The sequence below is a fragment of the Motacilla alba genome, chromosome 5 (genome assembly GCF_015832195.1).
Source record: "Motacilla alba alba isolate MOTALB_02 chromosome 5, Motacilla_alba_V1.0_pri, whole genome shotgun sequence".
NCBI classification, from domain to species: Eukaryota; Metazoa; Chordata; class Aves; order Passeriformes; family Motacillidae; genus Motacilla; species Motacilla alba.
Genome location: NC_052020.1, coordinates 47268823 through 47279276, shown reverse-complemented (window position 1 = coordinate 47279276; position 10454 = coordinate 47268823). Strand labels below are relative to the sequence as shown.

The window sequence follows — 10454 nt, the reverse complement described above, 5'->3', positions numbered from 1 at the left end:
CCTACCAGAGAGGTTATGGCTCCGGCAGTGCCCCCAGGATGAATCAAAGAGGGTGTTCTGGCAGGGACACTGTGATCCACTGTGGCTCAGACAGACCCAGCAAGGGGTGGCCCTCACACCAAATCACAGCTTTCAGCTCCAGCCATGGAAGGTATGGCTGTGGCTCTCTTGCCAAACACCCACAGCAGCACGTCCCTCCTGTCAATCCACAGGCATGGAAGCAACAGAGATACAGTCTCTGCCCTATTCCTTCTTGTCTGCAGCCCCATCACCCAGCTTTTGTCTGAGTTGGAAAAATTGTCCAAAATATCCAATGTCATTGCTGCTTGTTGTGCATCCTCACGGGCAACTTTTATTTGAACTAATTAATGATTAACGGAGTGCTCTGATTAACTCTGTTTAATGGTACTGAAGAGAAGAATGAGCAGACAAGACCAGACTGTAGCAATGTAAGTACCCTTTTAGTTTTCCTTTGGATCTCTCACACTTCATTTTGGGGGGTCATTGCCTGGGAGTGGTGCCTTTCTACATGCAGATAGGGAATGTACCTCCTATGAAAAAAATCAATACATTTCAAAAACCAGAAAGAACCAATACTAAAGAAGATACTTCACATAATAAAGTAAAAATTGCATTTGGAAACAATAGAAATTACTATAGACTTTTATACCACAAAGACTAGTAATCTAGTCTTTTGCCTCTGAAGAAACTGTAAGAGCATTTTGTAATTTTGGTTCTAGATAGTATAATCTATGCTTATATCACATTTTTGTTTAATAAATATTAAATTCTCTAATTATTTGATGAATTGAGGAAGGCTAACAGAGCTGCAGTAACCTTCATGAAGTACTGAGTACAAAACCAACTCATGCCAGTTACTCTTGGGAAAAGGTCATAAGCTTCCAGTTATTTACAAATTTTAAAAGAATATTAAAGTTAATAAACTTTTAAAAGTTTTAAATTACTTCTTTTGAAAGAAAGCTAGACTATATGTAAAAATAGTGGAGGTGTATTCTTTGCAGGGAACACTGTCATGTATCAGAAATGTGAATTATAAGTGTGGGGGACTTTGGAGAACAGATGTGTTCTAAAAGCATCATTTTACTTTACTGGAGGACACAGTACAAACTAATTAGTTTCCATGATGTGTTTTGCATGTCTATTTCTTTTGCAGAAACAGCTGAAAGCAAAATGAAGACCACTTTCTCCTTGTGCTTATTGCTAGTTGGTTTGCATACTGTTGCCCTGCGCCATCAGCATCCTCGCTACCGTAATAAGCAGGATGATGCTAAAGGGACATATTATCCAGGATATAGTTCTCAGGGGGAAGAAGCTTCTCCACTTAAGAATAAAACCTTTGTCAAACTAGTTTTCAGCAATGCTGACTTTGCATTTTCCTTTTACAAGTTGGTTGCATCTGAAGCAATGGACAAAAATATTTTCTTTTCACCCATAAGCATCTCTGCTTCCTTTGCAATGCTGGCACTTGGTGCCAAGGCTGTGACACTGACACAGATTTTGGAAGGGCTTGCCTTTAACCTGAAAAAGACTCAGGAGCAGGAAATCCATGAAGGTTTTTGCCAACTCCTCCACATGCTGAACCGTTCAGATAGTGAGTTCCAGCTGAGCCTGGGCAATGCCCTTTTTATAGAAGAGACACTAAAACCACTACAGAAGTTCTTTGATGATGTCAAAAGCTTTTATGAATCTGAAGTCTTTTCTACTGACTTTAACAACTCTGTTGGTGCTGAGAGTCAGATCAACAGTTATATTGAGGAAAAGACAAATGGGAAAATAGTTAAACTAGTGGAAAATCTTGATCCTCTGACTGCAATGGTTCTCGTTAACTATGTCTTCTTTAAAGGTAAGATACATCAAAGGGTGAAAAGATAATGCTTATTACAGAGAATGAAAGTAGAAAAAAATTAAATATTTTAAATAGAGGAAATCATGTTCAATATCTGGAAGGCATCACTATAAACCCATGTATATTTGTTGCCAGTAAAAATATGTCCTCATCTGCTTTAATGAAATTTTAAATCATATATATTTATTGAATTTTGTTAATTTTGTCATGTGACCATAGACTCACGCTGTAGTGAAAGATGGTGTTTTCAGTATAATCTGTGTGTAATTGTCTTTAAGCACCTAAAAAAATCTAAATACAATGCTGTAACACCTGAGGATGCAGTAACATGAAAAGGATACTTACTCTAATGAAAGGAAGGCTGTGGAACTATATCCTGTTTTAGTCACTGTGACCATTCCTCTTTGTATTCAACTGAATACATTTTCTTTCTGTCATAAGCCCATTGGGAGAAACCCTTCAGTACAGCACAAACAAAACAGGAGGACTTTTTTGTGGATCAGAAAACATCTGTAAAAGTTGACATGATGTATCGAAAAGGTTACTACAGAAATTACTTTGATGAAGAGCTGTCCTGTTGGCTGGTTCAGATTCCTTACAATGGAGATGTTGCAGCATTATTTGTTTTGCCTGATGAAGGGAAGATGAAGCAGGTAGAAGATGCCCTCTTGAAAAGAACTGTAACTAAATGGGAAAAGTCCCTCCAAGACAGGTAAGGTGAGAGGTGACCATGTTACAGATTGGTTGTGTTTATCTCACCAAGACAAAACATCAAAGGACAGGTTATTTGACTGAGTTCTATAGACTTTATGTATAGACTTGTCTCTATGATGGACTTCCGTTTTCTTAGCTGGAAAATGAAAATGAAAAAGAGCTATCTATGGCTAGTGAACAAATAGGTCATTGAGCTTGGGATTCATCTTGGGTTAAGTTCTTGGTTCAACCAAAAATTACTTAGCACCGTGATGAGGTCAACAGACCTTTTGTTTCAAACAAGCACTAGAAAACTACAGTGGAGTAGCTCTTGGGTGTTATGCTGAGGGCATTCTGTGTAAAAGTGTATTAATTCACCATTACTGCACCTATTTCTGTGGTGGCCAAGGCCCTGCTGTGTATTTGAACAGCCTTATGTCAGCTAGCTACAATCTTTTGAAAAAGCACCCCTACCTGGCAGTAATAGCTCCGTTTGCCACTGAGTTGGTATAGCTGTGTCTTCCACCCCGCTCCTCAAACCCCACTGCAGAGGCAGGAGCTAGCACAGACTTATTCTGTTCCAACCCTCCACATTAAGTAGCTAACCTGATCAGAAGTGCTATCTGAACCCTGGGAGAAAGCTGTAAATATTTAGAAAAACAAATGTGAAGTGTCAATATACTGAAGTAATTGAGGAGTGTTGCCTAGATGATGATTTGTCCCTATTTGTGTTGTTTGTTACAGAAAAATACATCTGCACATTCCAAAATTTTCTATTTCTGGTACCTATGATGTGAAAAATATAGTTAAACAAATGGGTATGGTCAATCTGTTTACTGAACAAGCTGATCTCTCAGGGATTACTGAGGAGCCTGGACTGACAGTTTCAAAAGTAAGTCAGCATGTGAAAGCAACCACAGGATTTGCCTGTTCCCAGGAATCTGACAATAATATTCCATGAAAAGCTTATCCCAATCTCTCTGAAGCATCACTCATTCATCAATAGCTGCCAGTCTGGAAGCAAAGAAAGCCCTGTCTTTAATAAACCTGAAGCCAAACATGCTTACAAGGGGTTAGAAAGGCATGGTTGGAGAATGAGGATGAAAACATACATATAATTAAATGTTCTTTTGGCTACTAAACAAAATTATCTAAATGTAGAGCATTAGCTTTGGTAAAATTTCCTCTAATTCTTCCTACACAGGGCAAAGGGCTGTTATTCCTGCCCTTCTAGTGTTCTCAAAAAGTTATTTTTTTCAGCTAGATGACAGGGTAAATTCACAATAATACATGAAGCTGCCAAAGACAAAATTGAGTCTCGGCTAAATTACCAGGTTTCTTTGCTTCCAGAGTTTCTTGTCATCAGTCATCTTGAGTGCTCTTTGGCTGCCTGCAGTTTGAGGGTTACTCTCTGCACAAACAGTGAAGGAGGATGGCTTGAGTGGTGTGATGGCTGTTGGTGCTGCGGTGGCAATGGGAGCAATGGGTGACGACCTTCCCAGAAGCTGCTGCTGCTTGGTCTTGCTCCAGGCAGGGCTCCCTTTGGCTGGCCAAAGTGAAGAGGGTGGCAGGCTGCTCTCTTCTTACTAGATTGTCAGCTGGAGGCTGTTTGTTTTGTTCCTTGCAGGTGATCCACAGAGCCATGCTGAATGTTCATGAGAACGGCACTGAGGCGGCCGGGGCCACAGTGAAGGAGATTACCTGGAGATCTGGGGATTTTCCTCGCCCACCTCGGGTCAGATTCAACAGACCATTTCTCCTGCTGATTCTGGATAAGTTCACCCACACTGTCCTCTTCATTGGGAAAATTGTAAACCCTCAGAAAAATGACTGATTGAAAATGAAAATGACGAAAATTGAAAATGTCAAAACTTATGGACATCACTGGCTAAATTCCTGTGATCCAGTGAAGCACTTATGTATGCATACCACCCTGTGCTACTGCTCATCCTTCAACCATTATCCTTAGAAACCTTATTAATCCCTTACAACACAGAAACTATTTTTCCTTGTCCAAAAGTCACTAGGATTTCCCACATCCTACACCTGAATATAGCATGTAGTGTTAATGAAATACAAGTCACTTTTCACCAGTTTTGTAAGAAGCCCTTTCTGACATGCTCCTGTGGGGTATTCAGTTGGTTCAAAGTCTCCAATTGATGTACAGTCACAGGATGTGCATCTGAAAGGAGAAATAGGAAAAATGAGGTGCAAGTTGTAAGTCCTGTCTGTTTAATCCACTAACCCTTGATGAATATACTTAGATGCAGATTTCTTTAATACTGGAGTGAATTTTCATTAATTTCTTTATGTTTTGTAAGCAAGCATCGCATGAAACTGCAAGATCAGTGACTGAGACATTGGAGGACACCTCCAATGTAAAGGGCTGATGAGTGCAGCTGTTTTAGCTGCTGTTTTAGCTGTTTTAGCTTGCATTCCTCTGTCTCCTCCTCAGCAGAAGCCCTCTGCCTGGAGACCAGAAGCCTGCTTTGCTGTACAGATAATTAAAATTCTACTAAGGAAGGAATGCATAGCAGAAAAAAGGCTTTTGCTTTATCCTACTAACATAATGATTGTTGCTAATACCTTGAGATAAAAGCCTAATGGAGTAGTCCATGACAGAGCACCAGTTTCCTTTTCATAGATTTGTTGTCACTGTCATTTCTTGTTTCTACTGATGCCACCTTCAGTATTCACTTTCCAGCTAGATTTGACAGACTGGTAGAAAAAAGGAGGAATGCAAATTATAACTCCAGAAAGTTTGTACTTCCTCAGTAAGAACAGCAGAGCTTCCCTAGGGACTGTTAACTTGGTTTAAGCTAACACAGACACACATAAAAAATACAGAAAATATTTCAGAAGTCACTTTTCTAAATGTTAGCAGTGGATTACTGTTATAGAGTAAAAGCAGACTGGGAATTGACATTTGTACCTTTTCTTACCTTAAGGTTCCTTGAATCCAGCTGCACTAGATAATTGCATGGTTATGAAAGAAACATAACTTCACTTACAAAGCAGTAAATATTTAAATTTATTTTATTATCTATTACTTTAGTTTTTAAATCAACATCTTCAGCACATCTTATTAAAATACAGAAAGCCAAAGAAAGCATGTAAATTATATATTGATTAAATCTTTTGTTACAGAATATCTCAAACTGGTAGAAAAAATTACAAATGACAAGTTTTAGGCCTTAGTTTCTTAAGAAGTCTGTGGAAAATATAACATAAAAACAGTGGTGACTATTTCTAAAACAGAATTTTTTTTCTTGGTTTGGGGATCTTTATTTTCTTTCTTTCTTAAATCAGTGTCATCAATATGAGTAAATTATAGCTCAAGAATACCAATAAGGAATAGAAAAAACATTCCATGTCCATCTGCAGACAGGTAACATTTGATATTCACTTTTAAAGTCCTCTTCAAAATCACATAAATCAATGAAAAAAGTTTCTTACTCACAACTCTATTTAGTATGTTCCATATTTAGTAACAAGTAGTTGGCTTCATACCTCTGAACATATAAGGACTTGGTCTAGGTGACATACAGATAAATTTATTCTAGAGAAGATCATTTAAAACTTCTTGCCAAATCTCAGGGCTAACTCAGGATGAATTATCAAAGTCCAGCCTTGCAATGGCAAATAACTCTGTAGGCAAATATCAAGAGACTATGTTTGTTATTCGTCATGGACCTCAGATCAATAGTCCCTGTTTGTTAGTAGGAAAAAATATCTGAGTGCTATTTTGCCAACCACATCTCACTTTGAGAAGTAACCTTGCCTCTTAACTCATTTGAAAGTAGATAGACAAAAATGAAGCTGATTTAAGAACTGGATTACCAGAAAACATCTTGGTAAGGAACCAGCTTCAGACAGATGAAGGAACCATACATGTCTTGCCTTGGTTTTATTTCCATTTTGGCAAAAAATAGGGCATGCCTCTCACTGCAAATTTGCAGCAAATTTGTGTAGTAAATAATGAGCCCAGAAGGATTGCACAACCCCCCACAAAAATGTCAACATTAAGGTTGTCACAAACCCACTGCAGTCATGGTTTGCTAGGACAGTGTTTCTTCTTTCAGTCTGCTGCTTTTTTGCTTCTTATTCCATGGGGTTTTGTTTCTTGGTTGGCTCTCTGGCTGTGAGTGTTGTGACCAAGAAACCTCAGAGTAACCAGGGAAGGACTTCCATCCTAGCTAGTCAAGAGCTGCTGCTGCTGTTGCATGCAAGTACCGTGATGGGAAATCCTTGTGATAGATATATGCCTCAAAGCAGTGCTCTCCCACAACCTTCAAAGAGCACTGGTAACCTCAAACGCCCCCTGCGTACTCCTGGCATATCAAAATGAGTTACCAGCAGCAGAATCACCTATGCTCAGGGACACCTGAGCAGCAGCCCAGGGCTCCTCAGGACCCATAAGCTCCTGTGAGCCAATCTGCTGAGGAGGGGACGTTGCCAGGGCAATGTAAATGGCTCTGGGAGTGCGTGACCAGGGCGTGTCACGTCGTATGTGGAGTAGCACTTGGTATGGGCAGGGCGTGCAGAGAGGGCGCTGCAATCTGCAAGGTCCACAGCTCAGAGAAGTGCTAAGTGTTCTTGGTCTCTGCTGTTAAGGTGGGCTCTTGCCTTGGAGCCAAAACCAGTGTGCCTACTGAGACAGCCCTGAGAAGCCTGGAGCTTCCACCCAGATGGGCTGGTAAGGAAGGAGATGTCAGTACAGGTGGTAGCTTGCAATGGATGCCCAGATGCTTCCCCTGGAGAAAAAGGTACCTGCACAAAGTGTGCACAGGCTAAAGACCTGTTGTGGCATGTAGATGAATTCCAAGAGACAGTTAATAGGCTTGAAGTATTAGAGGGGCTGAAACAGAGCTAGAAAACCTGGCTTCTGGAATGGGGTGGATTTAATTGTAGCACTGGCTATTAGGAAACCACAAAAGGTGAAAGTTAAAACAAAACAAACAAATGTGTTTCACTCAAACATTTCCAAGCTTTCTTAATGGAAAGCCATATTAGTAACTCAGTAGTTCTTTTATATATTAGATTCCTGACTTGTGCTCTGTCATTTGGCCAGGAGACAAAAAATATCTGTGGTTATTTGATTCCTGCAAAGGCCTGGAAAAGAGTTGTATTTCTCTTCTTCAAATACAACATGGTTTGGTCATTTTTGTTATTTCATCCAGGAAAAAGGCCTGGGAAAGAAATAGGTTTACAAATCAATCAGAAGTGGGTGGCTCTATAAGCAAAGCATGCTCTAGCTGAGGCTGTTGGCTTTCCAACCCATGCTTCAGATCTCTCATTCCCTCTGAGTAGCTGATTTTGACATTGCTTATGAGATTTCTGCAGTTTAAACGGCCCTACAAGAGTCTGTTTTGTGTTAACTGAAAAACACATCTTGGACTTCTATCACAATACCTTTAAAGGACCTAAACCACTAGCTGCCTGCATTGAAAAAAAGAATAAAAGGCAGTAATCTTCCCCAGAAGATTATTTACAGCCTCCAGGATTGTTTTTACATTCTCATTCAGTTGTCTTATATTGTGTGAAGTGCAAGCAATAAAAGAAAGAGCAGCAAGGACACCTTGACTAAGGGGGCATCTTGCAAGTGGTGTGAACATGAGATAAAACTCATATGAGAGCTCATGTTACCTGTCACACATGATACAGCTTCCTAAGGGTGGGTTTGATAGTGGTGCTAAAGGATATAACCTCTCTGCAAAGGAAGGACTGGGAAAATAGCTGCTCTTGTGAAATGGTGAGAAAACAGAAATATTCTTGAAGATTCTGTGGAGAAACATGTTTTGAAGAGACCTGTTCTTTCCCAAATAAACAGCAGAGGTCCATGGGGAGTACATGTGAGGGAGAGGGGAATTACCAAGAAAGTCACATTCTGCTATGAGAAGCAGGAGCTTAAGCTGAGGGGCCTCTTGCAGCTGCCATGACACAGGAAAGGAGGAAAGCAAGAGCAGCCTGACATACACTTGGCCTAATTAACTCCTCTGCCTGGGCAGAGCACCATGCAATGTAGACTTTGAGTTCTTCTAAGGCTTGACTGTAACTTAATTAGCAGATATTAAAGTTCTTGGCATAAATAAGCCAGAAAGTGATACCAATGGAAAGAGAAAAATGGAAATTATTGTAGGAGAGAAGATTTAACACTAAAGTTTTCACCTCTATCAGTTAGATATTTAGTCACAGGGCACAGGCTCAGACCCATGCAAGTGGAATGGCACTGCTGCTTCTCCCTGACTGGGAGATCAGTTTGGCTGGATGTCACATGCTGGCCACATAGGGCCTTTAAGGCTTTAAAACTTGTAAACTCTCAGAAGAAACATTCTGCCCTTGTATTAACTTTCCACTCCAGTGTCATCTTGAGACACTTTCATTTGCATACTCTTTTGTGTACTTCAGTGCATATATAAGGCTTTAGGGTTTTGACTTTTACATGTCCTTGAGTCTTCAGCGCTGGCTTCCTAAACTTTTTTCCCCAAGGCAAGGTCATGTGTAGGAGCTGACAGATGATGTGACACAAACAATTCTTGCTCCTTCTTTCTTATTTTGGGAGTACAAGGGGCTCTCCGTGCACCAAGCCATGTTTCCTGAGACATTTATATCTGTTCTAACTGCCAGCAATTTCCACACCATTATCTGCTCAAAGACTGTTCCCTGCCAGGCTTAGTGAGGTGATGGCTCCCTTTCTCTTTTTTATTTTGTACATCTGGTATGGTAGGGTTAAACCCAGTCTTTAGTTCAGGCTCCAACTCATTCAATACACTGCTATGAATCATAAGTGAAACTCAGACCTATTCCCATCTGAAATTACTCACTTTTTGGCCAGTTTTAGGACAGTATAACACGGGGGTTCCTTAAAGAAATACTTCAGTTTCTTTACTAGAAAGAAATTAAGAAAAGAAGGAGTCAAAAAACACAACAGGGGTAAACACACAGTTTTAATTCTTATTTCTTTAAAAAGTGTATTTTTTCTGTACTTGTACTGCTGTGCAGATGAAGGCACCATAGATATGCATCTTAACTTAATTCAACACAGAAAAATTAAAAGAGCAAGCTAGTTGTGAGGCAGTAAGAACAGTCAGATATATCTTCTATTTCTATATTTAAAAGCAAAATCTATGTTTATCTAGGTTGTTTTGGTTTCTTTTTACTGACATTGATACTTAAAATGTTCTTCCCTTGATCCCCCAAAAAGCCCAGCTCCATTTTCTTTCCAAGGCACTCCAGTTGGATGTGACATGTCTACTTTGGATGGAGGTGGAATTTGGGGGAAGATGGTGCAAAGTCAAGAGAAGTTTAAGGGGAAAACAGCCTCTCTAAATACTTCAGTATTCATTGAGCCTGGCAACACTGAACTGACCACTGAGCTCTAAGTCTTGTAACTCATTTCTGTGGGAAAAATGAGGAATTATTTTTGGCATTCTGGATTTTTTGAGTGTTCTAATCTTTCTTTAGAAACTACTTCAAAGTCATTAATTAAAACTTCTTTTTTTTCCTCGGGTCTTTGAGTTCATAGATCCGAACTAGGATAAAATTAAACTCTGTAACAAATATTGATGTCTTTCTGTGCAGAGGTGGCAAATTTTCATTGTGTTTTCTCACTCAGACGTTAATTCTCTTCCTTATTATCTTGTAAATGACAGCCAGCAAATAAAAAGTCCACTGTGTGATTGGGTTTCAGTCCCATAGACTAACTGATCACTCCACTGAATAGTACCTCTCAAGAGCTGTAAATTACCCACATCTCCTGGAAGGCAGTAGTGTAGTCAAAACCTGACTCTACTGAAGGTAAGCACCAGCAATTTTGGCTTTACAAGCAGATCTAGGCAACAGCAGGTGACAAGAACATTTAATTTTCTCCTTTGAGTCTTTTCGTGAGGCTCAC

The 10454-nt window shown here is 39.8% G+C and overlaps 1 protein-coding gene across 2 annotated transcripts; it reads left to right on the top strand.

Moving 5' to 3' along the window:
* The first annotated feature begins 381 nt into the window (after positions 1 to 381).
* LOC119701780 (alpha-1-antitrypsin-like) lies at positions 382 to 10244 on the top strand. Of its 2 annotated transcripts, XM_038138890.1 has the most exons (6): positions 388 to 449; positions 516 to 517; positions 1181 to 1864; positions 2309 to 2579; positions 3305 to 3452; positions 4188 to 10244. In XM_038138890.1, exons 1-6 carry the CDS (start codon positions 403 to 405, stop codon positions 4392 to 4394), a joined length of 1359 nt encoding a protein of 452 aa, XP_037994818.1. In that variant the 5' UTR covers positions 388 to 402; the 3' UTR covers positions 4395 to 10244. The 2 variants fall into 2 exon arrangements, with proteins under 2 accessions (XP_037994817.1, XP_037994818.1); XM_038138889.1 differs by lacking the exon at positions 516 to 517 and having other exon boundaries at positions 382 to 449; positions 1175 to 1864.
* Positions 10245 to 10454: the final 210 nt, after the last annotated feature.